The sequence below is a fragment of the Oryzias latipes genome, chromosome 8 (assembly GCF_053564925.1).
Source record: "Oryzias latipes strain Hd-rR chromosome 8, Olatipes_Hd-rR_3.1".
Lineage (NCBI taxonomy): Eukaryota > Metazoa > Chordata > Actinopteri > Beloniformes > Adrianichthyidae > Oryzias > Oryzias latipes.
Window position 1 is genome coordinate 17,512,548 of NC_136244.1, and position 16,650 is coordinate 17,529,197.

The 16,650-nt window shown below is 36.1% G+C and overlaps 3 protein-coding genes and 1 long non-coding RNA gene across 6 annotated transcripts; all 4 read right to left on the reverse strand.

Annotated features, from left to right (window-relative positions):
• Nucleotides 1-324: 324 nt before the first annotated feature.
• On the reverse strand, nucleotides 325-2,117 carry cenpx (centromere protein X). Its single transcript, XM_020705293.3, has 5 exons — nucleotides 2,008-2,117; nucleotides 1,445-1,496; nucleotides 1,317-1,370; nucleotides 1,141-1,229; nucleotides 325-452 (listed from the first exon to the last, which is right to left on the reverse strand). The coding sequence occupies exons 1-5, from the start codon at nucleotides 2,041-2,043 to the stop codon at nucleotides 438-440; spliced, it is 246 nt and encodes an 81-aa protein (XP_020560952.1). The 5' UTR covers nucleotides 2,044-2,117; the 3' UTR covers nucleotides 325-437.
• A 190-nt stretch (nucleotides 2,118-2,307) lies between these two features.
• Nucleotides 2,308-3,509, reverse strand: LOC105354555 (heterogeneous nuclear ribonucleoproteins A2/B1). Its single transcript, XM_011478157.4, has 5 exons — nucleotides 3,466-3,509; nucleotides 3,277-3,365; nucleotides 3,061-3,156; nucleotides 2,806-2,952; nucleotides 2,308-2,702 (listed from the first exon to the last, which is right to left on the reverse strand). The coding sequence occupies exons 1-5, from the start codon at nucleotides 3,473-3,475 to the stop codon at nucleotides 2,553-2,555; spliced, it is 492 nt and encodes a 163-aa protein (XP_011476459.1). The 5' UTR covers nucleotides 3,476-3,509; the 3' UTR covers nucleotides 2,308-2,552.
• Nucleotides 3,510-5,269: 1,760 nt separating this feature from the next.
• On the reverse strand, nucleotides 5,270-7,045 carry LOC110015418 (uncharacterized). Its single transcript, XR_002290610.3, has 2 exons — nucleotides 6,798-7,045; nucleotides 5,270-5,705 (listed from the first exon to the last, which is right to left on the reverse strand). It is a non-coding gene; the product is annotated as an uncharacterized LOC110015418 (long non-coding RNA).
• A 2,259-nt stretch (nucleotides 7,046-9,304) lies between these two features.
• Nucleotides 9,305-16,465, reverse strand: tmc6a (transmembrane channel-like 6a). 3 transcript variants are annotated; one of them, XM_020705289.3, is made up of 19 exons: nucleotides 16,268-16,465; nucleotides 15,926-16,038; nucleotides 15,755-15,844; nucleotides 15,543-15,635; nucleotides 15,250-15,400; nucleotides 15,088-15,175; nucleotides 14,745-15,008; nucleotides 14,456-14,661; nucleotides 14,216-14,360; nucleotides 13,876-14,019; nucleotides 13,211-13,365; nucleotides 12,931-13,012; nucleotides 12,699-12,796; nucleotides 12,515-12,610; nucleotides 12,362-12,437; nucleotides 11,998-12,131; nucleotides 10,846-11,019; nucleotides 10,658-10,736; nucleotides 9,305-9,506 (listed from the first exon to the last, which is right to left on the reverse strand). In XM_020705289.3, exons 1-19 carry the CDS (start codon nucleotides 16,315-16,317, stop codon nucleotides 9,450-9,452), a joined length of 2,295 nt encoding a protein of 764 aa, XP_020560948.1. In that variant the 5' UTR covers nucleotides 16,318-16,465; the 3' UTR covers nucleotides 9,305-9,449. The 3 variants fall into 3 exon arrangements, with proteins under 3 accessions (XP_020560948.1, XP_020560947.1, XP_011476458.1); XM_020705288.3 differs by having other exon boundaries at nucleotides 15,549-15,635; nucleotides 15,722-15,844; XM_011478156.4 differs by having other exon boundaries at nucleotides 15,722-15,844.
• Between the last annotated feature and the right edge of the window lie 185 nt (nucleotides 16,466-16,650).

Here is a 16,650-nt window from a genome sequence, read left to right on the forward strand (position 1 = left end):
TGTGCCAGAGGTCCCCTTTTGCCCTTCCCCCTACCCCCTAACCAAACATCCCAGGACAGCAAAAGGGAACTTCAAAGTGGCCGGAGGGGGTACTCCTTTTTTCCTGGCACTTGTCATCATCTAAGGGACTGGCTGCTCTCCTTATTACTCTAATTGCTTCCAACTGCTCCTGAAGGCTTTGATGAAGGGCGCCATGGAGCATGCTGGAAGCACCTGTTGTTGCGCAAAGGAGCACAGGTGGCCCTTGTTGGTGAAAGTGGCGAAGCCGCGAGTGCACTCTGTACTTAAAAAACGACTAAACGTAAAAAATAAACACAGAAGATGTTACATCTCAAATTTTGGTAATTATGAAATTACAGGTACACTGAAAAAAAAGGAGGCATAAAATAAAATGTGGGAACATGTCTGTGGAACTCTAGCTCCCTCTTGTGGTTACTTTAGAAATCCAAAAGCTGCAGGAAGAAAAAATAAAAAAGTTAAAGGAAGGCCAGCTTTTTTAAATAATAAACTTTAAAACAACTAAACAAAAGTGACAACTGTAAGACACTAGTTTAGTAAACTATTTGTGGTTTTGTAATCTTTTTAACATTTATTTTCTGTGGGTTGTTTTTTTTCATTTAGCTCATAATATTTTAGAATCAATAAAGCTTTTTTATCCTTTTAAATTTAAATTTGCTTTCCTGCCAATGACCCTCTTTTCTCAAGTATGTGTTGCTGCTGGGGTTATGTAGGTTGTTTGTATGGTGGCCCTGAAGTGCAAATCACACCAACAGTACAATCACTGCAAAAAATATTAAAGATCACAGTGGCAATAAAAAAAGCAAAAACAAAAAATAACAAAAACATTACATTTTAGAAAAGGAAAAATACAGAAACCAAATACAATTCTAAAAAGTCCACCAAAATAAATTACTTTTGTCTTCCAAAATATGTATTTTTTTCTAAAAAAAAAACAAAAAAGGTTTCCAGAATGTAATGCTGTTTTCTTATTTGTGTTGCTATTTTAATTGCTGTTTGGATCTTTAGTATGTTTTTTCCTTAGGTGTTTTGTTGGTGTGATTTGCCCTTCAGGGCCACCGTATTTTAGCCCCATTTCTGCATTCTGAGAGTTAACACACTCGAGTGTGTTATGCTTCATACCAGCTGTGGTAAGATCTTTTCAAAATGCTCAATATCCACTTTGTCACAGTCCTCAGATTCAGCTTGTTTCTGTGATCTTATAGCAGCCTCTGGGAAAACAAAAAGTGTACTATTATCAGTATGGAGCCACATAATGGCAAATATTATAATACAATAGTTTAGGAAAAGTGCAGTACCTTGTACAAAAATCTTTAACATCTCTGCCATAAGCAGAGCAGCCTCACTGCTAACTGTAAAGCATGACAGGATAAGTAGTCACTAACACAATCACAAACAATCAACAACAACAACAAAATTAACTCACGTTTGGTTTTATCCTCCTTAAAGAAACTAGTCAGGAGTTTGCTTATCGTTTCCTGTTTGTCAAAGCAAATGACAGTAAAACACTTTTGACAAACTTAAAAGACAATTTTATGAAATAAGCTGTAGAAATAACCACTTATTAAATAGGTATGTATCTGTTAATTGAACAAAAAACAAGGACATCTTATGGGTAAAATGACGATTTACAAATGATTGTCATACTTTTATTTTGAAAATCTGTCTTCTACGCTGATCTGTTTACGGAAGATATTTGACTTGTGAGAAGCAATTTCATTGTAATGTTTCTCAACGAATAAATTGGTTTTATTTTGTGTAAATTCGACGTTTATCTTCATGTATATGAAGAGAACTAACCGTTTAAACGGGGTCATAGTAAGGAAGCCATATAGTTGCCACACAGGGGACGACAAAAAAAGAACGAGTTATCAGAAAACACAAGACGGGTAACAGAAACAAGAACGCACGATTTAAATAAACATTCTGCGTGTTTTTGTAAGAATAAAGAAGCAAAGGTGCGACAAAAAGGTTTTTGTTTTCCAATACCTTTCTAAAGCAAATTTCTTCGTCTTTGTCCGCCATGTTTTTAAGTTTCGGGTGAATCTTGGCGCTCTGCTACGTGATTGGCTGCTGAGATATTCTACGTCACACGCACGTTTGCGTAAGTAAACAACCAAATTCAGAATTGGATCAAACAAATTTGATGTTATTATTATTGTTAATATTATTATTCTTTCTTAAACTATCCATGATATTTAAAACACTAAAAAACGTAAATAATTTAATTTTTCTATGTTGTTCATTACAAATCGAATTCTGAAAAAATATCAACAAAACAAGAAAAAATAGTCAGAAATCATTGCTTTGTTTATTTTTACTCATTTAAAACAAGCAAAATAATAGATAAATAGTCTTTAACACACCACAAGGTTGGAAACTTTAGACAAAAAATACAACATGGGTAGTAGCATGAGAAAAATGTATTTAAAATTCCACAGAATTCATAATTTCCCATAGTTTTTCCAGAAAATGAAAAGTAAACATTCATTATAAGCATAGATAAAACACAGGGTTGTTTCTGATTTGTTTAGCTATGTTGCTGTTTTCATTGCTGCTGTCTCCATCTGATCGTCTTCATTCTCTAACCACTGGGGGTCTTCCAGGATATACCCCAGACCCATTGAACGCATCGGTCGAGGTTTCTCAGAGGCTGCAGTCTCATCCACGAAATCCTCCTCAGTCTGCAAAACATAATTCAATATGAGCCAATGACAGCGTAGCTAAACAGAATTAATCCTCCTTGATGATTGGTTAATATTTTCTGGCATTGATTTTTTTACTCACTTTTTGACAGACAAACTGTTTTAGTACCACTTCCAAACCTCCGATGACGTGAGTACCAAACCAGTGTGCTTTATCTGCTTCATCCTCAGAGGAATACTTCACCAAGGCCACTGCGCTATTTTTCCCACAATTTGGAATCTTCTTTACCTAGATCAAATTTATCAGACAAAAACAGAATACACATTTAGATAAAAAATACTGTAAAAATATTCCAAATAAGAGAGGCTAACAAGAATACAACGTTCCAACTGTTACCTTGCATGATATGACATTTCCCCATTGTTGAAAGTAGGCTTTGATGTATCCGTCATTCATGTAGGAACTCAAGCCAGTTACAAATAATCCATGGCTCTGTCAAAGGACAAAATATCTGTCATTTTAAGAACCTTATCTTACAAAATGTGTATTTTGTTTAATCTATTTTAAGCTTTGGAGTAATAGGTAATTTTATTTATTGTAAAAGCAACTCACCAACTCATAATCCCGTGAAAGAACCAACTTGAGTGATTTTGGCACACCACACAACAACACTTCCTTTTTTGGCACTGCCTTTTTGTTTACTGACAGACACATATGAGACAACATTTGGAAAAATTATTTGTAGCTCAGGGATGATAATTCTGCTGTCGAGTAATTGTATTTTAAAGAAGTTTTACTTACCAACTTCCATGTCTGAGACGTAGATGTGAGTAACTCCGTTCTCACAAATGGAAGGTAGTACGCTTTTATACACATACAGTAAGCCCCTCCCATCTGTTTTTATGTCTTATGTCAAAGTTAACTGGAATACATTTTTTTAGAATGTCAAAGCAACCAAACTTGTTTTCTCTCACAAGAGAAATCTAATAGTAAAAAAAGTTTGCAATTTGTTGGAAACTGGCAGTTAAAGGAATGCCAAAAATGTTGTCAAATGTTTGTTTTGCACACTTGTTCACATTTTCCTTGCAACAAATATTTTTCCTAACAGATATAACAGCATTTGAATAATTGACTTTTAATTGTATAAAAGAGAAAATACACATACATTCTTTTGAAAAATGTTAGCCTATTTGACATTAAAATATTTTGTGGTAAAGAAGAGAAAGCATACAAAAGAACATACGTTTACAGCAGCAGAGAGACGTTTTGTGTTTTTAAGGAAGATGACAAAACCTTGGTGACCAGTTCATTATTTCGGACAGTGAGGTTTTAAACATAAAAACCTTTAATCATTAGATGTACTTCCACCACAGCACCTTGGAATGTGGTACACAAAGAGATTTGCATCACAAATGTGCAGCAACAAATTGCCGCAAGTGTGTAATATATTCATTGTGGGCATAAGTGTAGTTTTTCTTTTGTTTCTTTTTTTCTGTCAGCCTTTCATGACATGTTCTATAAGAGGAAATATTTCATCATCTCAAATGTATTTGATGAATCTGTCCATTGTCTTTGTTGGTCAGAGTTTGCAGAGGCCATCGTCCCTGTCTTCCTATCCAAAGTAGATCTGCAAAAAATATTTACTAAAAAAATATTCTTCATAATTCACAACAGTTAAAGTTCTGTTTCCTTATTTGAAGCTGCTGATGACTTCTGAGTCACAAGTTTCAGCTAAAGTAGTAAAAACTATTTACATGTTCATTTCTTCCTGTTAATTTCAATTGTGTTTTGCCGGGATTTCCTGTGCCAATACATTTTTTCAGAATAATTTTGATTTTTTTTTTATTCATATCCAGTCATTTGGAACCATTAATACATTTTACCATGATAAGGTCTCTTTTTTGAAATGAAAGTATGTTTTGGTGGTCTTGGTTATCAGCTGACAGACAGTCTGAAGGCACGTTTCCTGTCTGTTATAAAGGACGGGTGCAGACACACAAATTACAAATTTAGAAATACATTTAGTTAGCACCTCCTCTACTCATAACATAGACCAAATAATTATGTGCTTTTCCTTTCGTCACTGATTCAGGTTTTGTAGGTTTTTCATCACTTTCAGCTAAATATGAGCTTAGTTACTCAAATGTTTCAAAGTTATTCATTTTATTCCCGAAATATGATTTTATGTTAATAAAATAAAAACTAATCATTGACTAGAGCACATGCCTAAAATGTTGGGCATCAGTGTTTTTAAGAATTTGAATATAAGCAAAAATAAGAAAGGCAAACTCTGTCACTGATTTTATTGTTGATCAAGTCAGTCTGTTCTTGACACTATACATCATTCCTGAACCAGAATCAGTTTATCATCAATAACTACCACAGGTTTACCAAGAACTGAGTTCAAAAAAGGTCTCTGGGCAGAAAAAAAGACTAAATATGGACTGTCAATCAATAAAATGATCAATCAATCAGAAGATATGGTTTTCCTCTCTAGACATTTCTGTTTAGAGTCCAGCACTACCACATTGGAAATGCATGCCTGGTTGTGTAAGAATGTAACACCACAAAAGCATCCAGATAAAAAGATTAAATCATCAGTAGAATAAATATCATGTTTAATTGAAGATTATTTGTGTTGATAAACTTTTTATTTATGTGTGTTACTATCAATTACAGTCATCATTATTTTAGGCCTTATAATTTGGTTCTGAGGCGGACTTTTTTTTTTAAGCAAAAGTTTTTTTAATTGCATAATGTGACTAAATTCATCATAAGTCCACTTTGCATTAATATGACACCACATGCTCATCCAAGTAAAATGATCAGTTTGGCTTAGTTGTCTTCTAGTGACAAACAACCATATGACTCCAAAATGTCTTTTTCTTCTTCTGCTTCTGCTTCTTCTTCTTCTTCTTCAGAATTGTTAAACTGTAGTTTCCCCGAAAACACACGGCTTAGAAAGGAAATAAACTAAATTTTTTCTATTCAAAAACAGGTTCTCCTGCTTTCGTCTTGAAGGTTTTTGTCGGTCATTCCTCCTGTTGACATAAATAAAGTCTACATGTCATTTAAATCAATTAGTATTTTCGTTTCTTGACACGAGCTCACACGTATTCCTATGACCTCATTTAAATCAACAAAGATAAAATAGTTTCATTTAACTTAACCTTTGCTGCATGACTGAACATCTGCTGTGATTGTTATTGTCCTTCCTTTCAGTCAAAATACAAATGTAATTTCATGTGCTGACAAATACAGTTTTAGATGAAGTTTTATTCTGAAATAAGCTGCTTACGCTGTCAGAATGCGCTGCTGACATGCATGCTATTGTTTGTTTGGGCTTTTAGCCTTTTAGAAACGTGTCTTATCACAACACAAACATTAATCATTGAAATTCTTTTCATTTTAAAAGGGTTGTGTGGAGATCAAGGCGTTAAAAAAAGAACATATTTTAACTGAAGACTAGGAATATTACCTCTTTTGGCAACATTAAAAAATGCTTCATAGTGTTTGGACACATTTTAACATCTTTTCTATAAAATAAATCCCTTTTGTGCTATAAAACTAAAGGGGGGGGGAGAGAGAAAATGCATTTTTATCAGGATTATGTTACAAAGTAAATTTAGAATAATGTACATTTTTTTAAACAATTTGGTTTTCAATTCTTTTTACATTTATTGATATTTTTAAACAAATGTAAAAATGTTATTAGTTAACAACAAAAGCTTCAACATGGCTTTTTGCAAGTTTTGAATATGAGGTCATGACAGAAAATGGAAACAACGCTGTCACAAACCAGTTTTTTTTTGTAAGACTTAGACAAAAAAAAAACAATCCCTTTTCTAGCAAATAGCAAAATTACCAACATGAATAATTTTCAATAATCCACTACTTGAATCTGTGAGTCCTACAATTGAAAAACGTCATGAACCCTTTCCATGAGTCAGTTCAGGCTTTCGCTCTCATTCTGGCTTTGACTGGCACTGGTGAGATAACAGCTGACTGATAAAATGCTCAGGTGTATTTCTGAAGAAAAAAAAAACCCTTATGCAGATTCCTTCTTCTGAAGAGTCCACAACTGCAACAAGGAAACAAATAACAGAAACTAAATCCCATTTATCATCTCTCACCTTCCTGCTGTGTTTGTTGTGCAACCTGTTTGAGCAGAAGCTTTCTTAAGTCTTTTCTGACTCTGAGGCCTTTTTTTAGCAGTCCACAATGAAAGGCCTGTTCCTTGAACACAGCTCACAAAGATAAAATAAAAAAACCTCTGCTTGCATTTTTCTGATGGGTTGTATCAAAAAGATGGCAAATAAGCATTAAAACAGACAAGAAGTCAGCCTAATCCATTGAAAAGCCTTAGCAGATCTGTGTTCCCTCTCTCAGGCCTGCACAGCTTTTACCCATAATCCCTAATTAGGGGCATTAAAGGTCTTCTGCCATCATCATGGAGCAGACATCGAAACAACTTTTGGACTACAGTGTTTGGTGAACGCTGCAGATGTGCAGCCTCATTGTATGGTTGTAGCTTGTTGGGTTTTTGTTGTTTCTTCTATACAGTTGCAAAGGCTTTACAGGTTTCAAACGGGGACACAAGGGCACAACTTTTACACCCTCAAAGGGTCACTATGAATCAACCAAGGAGAATGCTTTAAATGCAATGCCACACTTAAAAAAAGGATAAAGGGACAAAAAGGATAAATAACTGCCCTATGGGTAGATAGTGGCTATCTGCGTGGAAACAATAGAGAGACCTTTATGGGGCATGCAGGTAACCTGCATGAAATATCAAGGTAGTAGACTGCTCAGTGAACCAGTAGAGTGAATATGTTGTTGAGAGTGACAGGTTGTAGCAAACATTTATACATAACAAGCAATGATAAAGTAAGGATGAGACACATGCAAATTTTTCATTTTTTTCAATCCCCAAAATCCTGTGGACTGCACAGGGGGTCATTTGGGCTATTTGTGTGTTAAGTGTGGGCTCCTTGTGGTGCAGCCTGACTATTGCAATTTAGGAAATTGGATAATCAGATTGCAGTCTCTGTGCATCTTACCGGCGCAGCATTCATGCAGGGTCACTGTATAACCGTATAGCAACGACAGTGTGGTGTACGACATCATCATAAGTGTGTGCAACTTCCATTTGCCTTAAAAATACATTTACCACATGTACAACGTGTGTATATTTTATTATCCTGATGTCCCTTAAGTTGGCAGTTTGAGCCTCAAAGGAACTGCAAGACACACCTGCGCTCCCCTTAAGAGGCAGCCGCCCCTGTCTACGAGCCTCCACGGGCCCAGACAACCCAAAAACCTTCAGAACCCTCGTACTAGTGCTGCATAACTCCATCACAGGGTTATAGAGGCTGACTGCAGCCTCAGTCAATGTCCATACAGTGAGGCTTGACAAGTGAAGCCATCAGCTTTTGTATTCTTAGCAAGTTGGAACTCTGACTGCAGATCAGATTGATCTAAAAATACATCATTACAGTCCAGTTGACACACTTCAGCTGAACTCCAAACATAAGAACCTTTCACCTGCAGCGCATTTCCTGTATGACCTCATCTGCGTACTGCATACTGATGACAGCAATCATCATTTTAGGAATGAGAACCCTGCAAATGTAGCACTGACAGATTCAGTATTTCAGTGGAAGAGCTTTTCCTGGACTGAAGCCAGGAAAAACTAACAGCTTATTAGAAATGACACCTAAAAATGTCTTCAAAATGTTTGTACAGGTTTAAAATTTATACGCAAAAAAAGAAGGCATCAATCATAATAAATATCTGAAAAGAAAATTTTTAAAAAAGATTTTGAAGATATGAAGTAGGAAATGATGATTTAAGGCTAAACTGTATAACTGTCACTCACTTTCATGAAGATTTAAAAAAATCACATGGATGATTATTTATTTTAAAACATGTATTTAAAAAATAAATGTTTCATAATTGCATAAGCTTTTTTCACAAGCCGGATGCATTCGCCTGTTCCGGTCTGCATTCTTCCTATTTGCATACTCTAAATTCAAAAATATATTGGGGGATTTCCTCCATTTAACAATTTCCTCTTCCTTTCAAACTAATTTGAATTGACCACTTTTAGGGTTGTACCACAAGAAAAGGCATTTCTTTATACATGTCTACCATAAATGTCATTCTTTTTTTTATATTTTTAGAACAAATAAATGTTCAAACATCATACATTTTTGGAGAACTTAAAAAGTTGTGTCACAAAGCTATGGCAATCAAAATGTATTAAAACAAATTTTAAAAAGCGTGTATGTAAACACAGTTTATTATAATGTTATGTTGTTGATTTTTTTTTGTTTTGTTTCACTGCTACAAGACTAGATTTTGGTTGTTATAATTCATTAAAAAAGCCGACTTTTTTAAACATAATGACAGTGTGAAATCAGACAATCTTACTTTCGAATTTATTGTTGTTTTTTATTTCAGCACCATGAGCAATATAGTTACACTTGAAAATAATTCTTAGGAAATAAAGAAAACAGTCATGTTTATGTTGACATCGTCATAAAATACATAAAAAAACAAAGTTCATTATTAAGGAAATACGGGGTTCAAATTGCCCAAAACTATTTACAACAAATGAAAAAAAAGAAGAAATAAACACAAAAAGCACTGCTTTTGTTGTCATTTTGTCTGAGAGAAGAGCTAACTTAAACCACATGTCATCTTTTTAAAATAAATATTCCATACAAAAGAATTAGAAAAAGCTTCTGCAGTCCATGACAAACTCACACCTGATCTCCACGAGTTCAGTGCTCAGTAAGATCTTGCAGCCGTGAGATTAGGAACATTTTATCTTTACCCTCCTGTGGAAAACAGCAAAAACCTGTCAAAACCTTTAAAAAATACAAATAAAAACCTGTAATTTACAAATGTCAGGATATACTAAATATTTCTTTCAAATCTCTTTTCAGGTGACAGCTTTAAGTCTAACTTCCTCAAACTTGATTCATTGAGCAGTTATAAATATGATTGAATGACTATAATTAAAATGCAGGTGTAGCCGGGGGTCTGCAACCCGAGGCTCCCTCTCTTTTATCTCTCTATTGTGGCTCTCTGGCTCTGAAGAAAAATGCTTACAATTTGAATAAAAAGGGCTTTTGTGGTTTGGAGTAATATTTTTTTTAGTTAAATTGTCATCTGCTTTTAAATTTTTAATATGTTTAATGCACATAAAGCACACATTCTTATCTTCTTGCTATACAACAGTGTCTAGTTGCTGTCCAGAGGCAACATTTCTGAAGTAAATGATTGCTGTTGTCGTGCTTATGTTTAATAATAAAAGGAAAAAAGGATGTTGCAAAAAAATTCATATATTGATAGGAAATGTCACGTTTGACTTGGTTTTCTTGCATTTCTAATTTTTTAAATCTGTAAACTGTAAATCTGCTACAGGAGATCTGTGTCCCATTTGACTCAAAGAGGTCATTTAATGTCATTTTATTTTGAAAGGAACTACTGTGAAATATGACAGAAATCAAAATTGTTATATATATAAAAAGATGTCACTTTATCACTATATTTATTTATTACTGTAATTATATTATTGTCAGTATTTAAAGAAATCTCTACTTTATAAACGAATGATTTAATCATAAATAAGCATATTTGCTAAATGGTAAATTGGAACTTTGCGGCTCTCACTGGGTTTTAGTCTCTAAGAAACTGGACCAAATGGCTATTTTAATGTTAAAAGTTACAGACTTGTCGCTTAGGCTATGGAATCATAAATACAGTACAGTAATTTTTTAAAAACAAATGTAAGGTTATATTGTTTACAGTAATCAATTTTTCAAGACAAAATGTTGGAATTGCTTTCAAAAAAAGTTATAAAAGGTGATATTTATCACTAATAAACACACGAAGAAGCAGACAGTTTCTGCTAGGGAAGCTTGCTTAAAAAAAGAAAAAAAAATGTAATTAAAAATTTAAAAAGGGGTTAAAAATGAACACTTACATTTTCAATTTGCTTTTCCAACAGACGGATGACTTTCCTTTGACCATCAACCACTTGAGTTTGAAAATAAATCATAAATCTGCAAAACAGCACAATAGGCAAAACCTCAGCGATTGAAAGCTAACAAACTAAATGATGAAATAACTTTTTGGAGAGATAATCATCTCTTCTGGATTGCTGAAACTCACAGAAGGACTCCAGTGATCAGGAACAGGAAGAGCGGGTTTTCTATCAGGGAGTTGTAGGCCCATCTGAGCCAAAACAGAAAAGAGTTGGAAGTCTCCAGACTTTTGGTCCACTGCATCGACTCAAACATTCTGGTTAGATTCCTGAAAGGGCCGCATGTTGATGATGGTTTGATCCTGTTCATGAAATAAAAAAGGATCTTAAATATTTCAATATAATTAAACACACTTGAATCTCCTACTGAGAGTTCATTGAAGACAAAAAAATTGATTTATTCTGGTCTCTTATGATTGATAACATGTTGCAGGTATTTCTTTGGTTTAGAAATAATAAGCTCATAGAGTGTGTGAACTTGACCTAAATCTTTTTGGCTGCTCCCTGCAGCAGGAGACAGCAGAGTGAATCATCTAAATACGTATATGATGTCCTCCTTAACTACATCCATGAACCTCCTCTTGGGTCTTCTTCTAGTGTTTCATGGTGGCTTTAACCTCAGCATCCCTTTTACCAAAATAATTAGTTTCCCTGCTCTTAATGCATCCAAAACACCTCACTCTGCATTTATCTCAAAAACTTCTACCATGATTTGTTTCTCGGATGGATTCATTCATGATCCCGTTCCTCCTCTTCACTCCTTAAAAACCTTAACATCTTTGTCTCTGCTACCTCCAGCTCTGCCTCCTGTCTCTTTCTCAGAGTCTCCAACAACAACATGTCTGCTCTCTCCACAGTCTTCTACACCTTTCCTTTCAGTCTTGCTGACACTCTACAGTCACATATCTCGCCTGAAACCTTCTCCATTTGTTTCAACCTGCTTGGACACACCTCTTCAGCTCTCTCACAGCAATCTCTGTTACACTGGACTGTTAAACCTGAGTACTTCTGATCAACTTCTCATAATCTCCACATCTCCGGATGTTCCTCCAGCTGCTTCTTGCTTCTCACTACAGACCACAATGTCATCTGCAAACATCATGAAGCAGGGACATTCTGTCAGTCTGTCTTCTTAATGAAGTTGCTGGAGCAGAATAACTACAACACCACACATTTAAAGTATAAACATTGGATAAAAAGAAACATTACATAATCAATACAAAATAAGGAATGAAATCAGTCTAAGATCACTGCAGCCATTAGCAGAAAACTTCACTTACGTCCCAATTGTGTATCCAACAGATACGGCAGCACCAAGAAACGAGGGAAACCACAGAAGTGTGATGAACAAGGACGTCATCTGGGTCGCCCTCCATGACTTCCTGGAAGCCTGACAGTTCAGCCTCAGGCTGCTCTGTGGATGAACATCCGAGAAGAAACATTTGCTGAGCAGTTCTGTGAATGTTAATATGAAATTCATGTGTTTTAATTGATTTTTGTTCTTTTTAAAACACAGTTATGCATGACTGCCAGTTGTGAATGTAACTCTTTGTTGCCAAATGTTGTGGTGGTTTTTCAAATGACTTTGATCAATAAAGTTTTCCTATACCATAAAGCAGGGAGCTTGACTTGAACTGTACTCACCTTTTTTATGTAAAACAGGATAAATAGTTTTATGATTTGAACTGCAGGCAGCAGAGGTGCAAACAGAACTCCAAGCCTGTTGTTGGAAAAATTAAGCTTTTTTTTTAGGTTATAATACATTTTAAAGATGCACACTGAAGATTGTTTAGTTACCAAGTCAGAGTTTGTCCATAAATGAGCTCAAGTACGTTGCGAGCGATGTCAAACTTTGGTTTTCTCTCCTTTTTAAGTATTTTCTTAGAGTAAAGCCTGCAGGGAAAAATTAAACATTTGTACATTTTTATTAAGGAGAAAAAGGGATCAAGTCTGGTGTTTGATTTAAAAAAAAACAGTTTACCTCCAAACAAACTCGCCTAGGAAAGTATGAAGAATCGTGAAGATGAAGTCCATTAAAAGCAGTCGATAAAGTTCCTGCCCCACAAAGCTCTCCCAGCACTTTACACGCCAACAATAATAGATTCAAATAAGTTAAAAATAATGACAGTTAATAAGGTTTGTGTTTTTTGAGTCTATATTAATGACTATAGTTCTGAATTACTTAGGACTTAAAAAAAAAGATTAAAACCCACCTTAAATTGTTGAATTTCAGCAATTCTCCACAGCCAGCGGTAACACAGCACTCCAATAAGACTCGTCTTCAGCAACAAGTTCCTGAAAAATCCATATTAAATTAACGTTCTACTCAAACAAAAACAAAAAAATGGAAAAACTGAGGCGGAATGCATTAAAACACCAGATGTCTTTCTGTTGTGCCGATTCCATTTTATTTTAATCTTTTATGAAAAATGTGAAGATGAAGTCGTATGGCTGCATAACAAAATGTGAATAATTTGAGTGCACTTTTCTTGCCTGAAGATGGAGACATAAACTCCGGTGCCGGTTGACTCGTATCTCTCAAGCCAACCACACACGTTGAAGATGCCGGGAATTAACAGGTTAAATCCTGAGACTACAGATGACAGGATTAGCAGCTTGGGGTCTTCAGGATCCTGATTAATAGTTTTCTTTAAAAAAAATTGATTTGGTTTATTCCAAGCAATCAAAACAAAAATAATTAAAGGAGACAAACAGAAGAGATGCATATCTGTCCTTAGGTATATCAAAGAAATTACAAGTACCAGTAAAAGAAGATACCCATATGCATCCACATGTACACTAAATTGTGCCATTATGATTACTTTTTGTACTTAAAGATACAGTATTTGTACATAGATACAGTACATGGCATGTTGAATCCATTAAATGTGAAATTTGTCAAACAGTTGAATTATTTGCTTAATAAAGGAGTGGGAAGTATAGTGAATTTTAATAAATTGCCGTTTTAAAAAAGGGGTCAAACTAGTGACAACATCCGAGCCAAGCATTTCATCACAATCTAGACCAGCTCTTCATTTGTGCAAAAAGAAAAAAAAATACTGTAAAGAGTCTGCGTCAGAAAAGAAAAAGCAGAAGTGAAATGTTGTAGTAATCTGCAGCACCAAAAGAATGCATGAAAAGGTGTCATGTCTGCTAACCTCTGACAGAAAATAAACCCCAGCGGCACTTAAGGAAATGCTGGTCAGACATGTGGCCCAGGCGATCGCATGGACCACGAGGCCGCAGCATCGCTGCGTGCAGCTCTTCTTCTGTTCTCCACTCACCATCTCTGACAGCTGTTCCTGTTGAAAAATCTGGAATGTTAACTCAAACTACGATGCTCAGAGATTCAGTTCAACAAAAAAATCAGTTAAGTTTTGGTGTGTGAACAAATAAAACCTGCCATCAGAACGTAATTTGCAGGTTCCTGTTTCTTGCTCATGCATCCTCCTACACAACTCGTTGCTTTCTGCCTTCCTCATTTTCACGAGAACTTACTTTGATCTGAGTGCTGATTTTCTCGCACTGAAGTCTGACAGAGGACTTCTTGCTGACTTTGTGATCCCAAGAGCAGAAAACCTTTTCAGCCTGATTCCTGCTGGACTTCAGAACATGAAAACTCTTTCCGAAGGATTTGGATATGCTGGAACAGAACACCACAAATTTAAGACGGATTAACAAAAACACACACTCACACTTTTTGAGGAGTATGAACAAATGAGGTTTTGTGTCTTCCACCTGTACACCAGGATGATGCAGATGATGAAGAAGGGGAATGCAATGGTGCAGAAGTAAGCAGAGGGTATGCTGTAGGAAAACGTCTGGCAGTCATCAGGCCTGTGGACTTTCTGAGAGCCGCTGGACTTGAAAGGAGCCGCTCCACAAGGTTTGATGACGTCGTTTGAGTAGTAACCATAAAACATCAAACTGTGAGAAAAGTAACCCTACCCAAGGAATGGATGAAAGATCTTAGGAGGGGAGAAGACATACTTATAAATAACGGTCAAGAGCGAGTGCTGCAGCTCACCGTGCCTGTGAGGAGCTCGAGGCCTGAGAAGGTGTCAGGCGTGGACTGATTGTGACGTGAAAGAGGAAGGAGGATTTGTGGGAAGATGAGGAAAAGGCCACTGGTGACAAAGAGGAGGAGGTTAAAGAAAAGAAGGGTTCGGAGAAAAAGGAAATAGGAGAGCACCCCTGATCCGAAGCGCCCGCTCAGCTTCTTCATGGGGGAAGACCACAGTTTCAGAGAGCTGCGGATGTTGAGGCAGCTGAAGGAGCAGCGACGCCACGCCTGAGGAGAGAAAAACCGGTGTGCCACTGATAGCCACAAAGCAAGCCAGCTTTTATTGTGAAATGAAGGAGGAACTTACGATTAAAAAACACAGACAAGGATGACAGTTGGAGGTGATGTGATTTCTGTTGAATGAACCATCAGCCTTGTTGCTAAAAGCAAGTCTCCTTAAGGAAAAAAGTTTTATAGTTACTCACATGTTGACTCTTCTCACACAACCTTTTCTTTCATTGCCTCTCACCTTACTTCCCTCTTGTCTGTGAGGCTGAGTGGTGCAGCTCGCAGCTTCTGCATGGCATCCCTCACTGAGAGGCCCTTGAGGTTAGAAACAAGCTCTTCTTTGCTTTTCTCACTAGAGCAAATGTTCAAACCAAAACGGACACCTGCTGCATCTGTGGATGGACGCAAAAGCAGAAAAAACCTGTTTCAGCTAAATGATGCACTGACACACAAATCAACTTCACATTTTAGATTGCAAATTGTGGATTTTTTTTTTCTTTCCATTTTACTCTGAAAAAAAGGCTATACAGTCACCTTCACCTCTGATTTCCTCCACATCTGACTGCTTAGTGGGGTGACAGGTCTGATGGTGGAGCTGATGTGAGCGTCTAGCTCGCACTGAAGTGGCTGCAGAATAAAAATACAAAACATACGTTGGAATCCACCTGTGTGGATGAAAATATTATCAAGGGGTTTTGAGCAGTTTGGCTCACCAGCAGTGCAGCTAGGCAATGAGAAGAGCGTACTTTGTGGAGAAGCTGAGCGGTCGTTCCTCCGTGGTAATCTGATCGACTCCCAATCAGATGATCCGTCCGTGCTTGTGGATGAGTCACTATCTGAAAAGTGACAAAATTTGAAGAAAACATCATTTTCGTTACTTTGCATCAGCGTAAATTAAAAATTAAAGTATGTCAAACCAGTTTGGTCATTAATTATCTGCATCATGATTGTTTCAGGGCACTTCTGTCCACTGACTGCAGGCTCTTTGAAGACGCTAAAGTTCTCATATGGATCCTCTTCATCCAAAAATCTGCAAGGAAGGAAATTAAAATATGACGCATCAATTGTCCATCCCATAATCCTAAGAAAATTGTTGTACAAAATAGGATTTTTCTCTAATGGAAGACAGTGTTCAATTAAAAAAAATATACAAATATACATAAATATATATCTGTATCTGCATCTAAAATCTTTCAGATATAAAGGTGTGATTTTGCATACAGGGTGGAAATGAAAAAGCAAATATGAAAAAAACTTACTCATAGTCAGAGTCACAAACGTGAACACTGGTGTTCGCCCTATGCGCCATCTTCGCTTTCTTCACTGCACTCTTGTTCTTCGTCAGTCTTTCAGTGGGGTATAGGGCAGCGGAAAGTAAACTTATTTTGGGTGTCTCCTCCCCAAAATGCAAAGAAGCATCTTTATTAAGTGAAGAACGAGGTTGTTGTTTTTTTTTTTTTTTTGCTTCCTGTGAAGGTTTTTTTTCTCAGAACACATCCTCTTTTAAAAACTCTTTCATACAAGACATTGGCTATTCAACCATTCTCAGTTAAAGTAAGAAAAGAAGACACACAAAGTTGAACTTTAGATGCATTAAAAGAGACTGTACACAAATTTCTTAGCACAAGATTCAACATATTCT

Excerpts from the sequence above, each read along its gene's own strand:
- cenpx (XM_020705293.3), bottom strand. The coding sequence starts at position 2,043 with ATGGCGGACAAAGACGAAGAAATTTGCTTTAGAAAG. Across the intron at positions 1,371-1,444 it reads TAAGGAGGATAAAACCAAAC|TTAGCAGTGAGGCTGCTCTG; the intron begins GTGAGTTAATTT and ends CATGCTTTACAG. Across the intron at positions 1,230-1,316 it reads GTTAAAGATTTTTGTACAAG|AGGCTGCTATAAGATCACAG; the intron begins GTACTGCACTTT and ends TTGTTTTCCCAG.
- LOC105354555 (XM_011478157.4), bottom strand. Across the intron at positions 2,953-3,060 it reads GAAATGTCATATCATGCAAG|GTAAAGAAGATTCCAAATTG; the intron begins GTAACAGTTGGA and ends AATTTGATCTAG. Across the intron at positions 2,703-2,805 it reads AACAGTTTGTCTGTCAAAAA|ACTGAGGAGGATTTCGTGGA; the intron begins GTGAGTAAAAAA and ends TATGTTTTGCAG.
- tmc6a (XM_011478156.4), bottom strand. The coding sequence starts at position 16,317 with ATGGCGCATAGGGCGAACACCAGTGTTCACGTTTGTGACTCTGACTAT. Across the intron at positions 13,013-13,210 it reads GTTTATGTCTCCATCTTCAG|GAACTTGTTGCTGAAGACGA; the intron begins GCAAGAAAAGTG and ends TGGATTTTTCAG. Across the intron at positions 11,020-11,997 it reads GTTGGATACACAATTGGGAC|GATCAAACCATCATCAACAT; the intron begins GTAAGTGAAGTT and ends TTTCATGAACAG.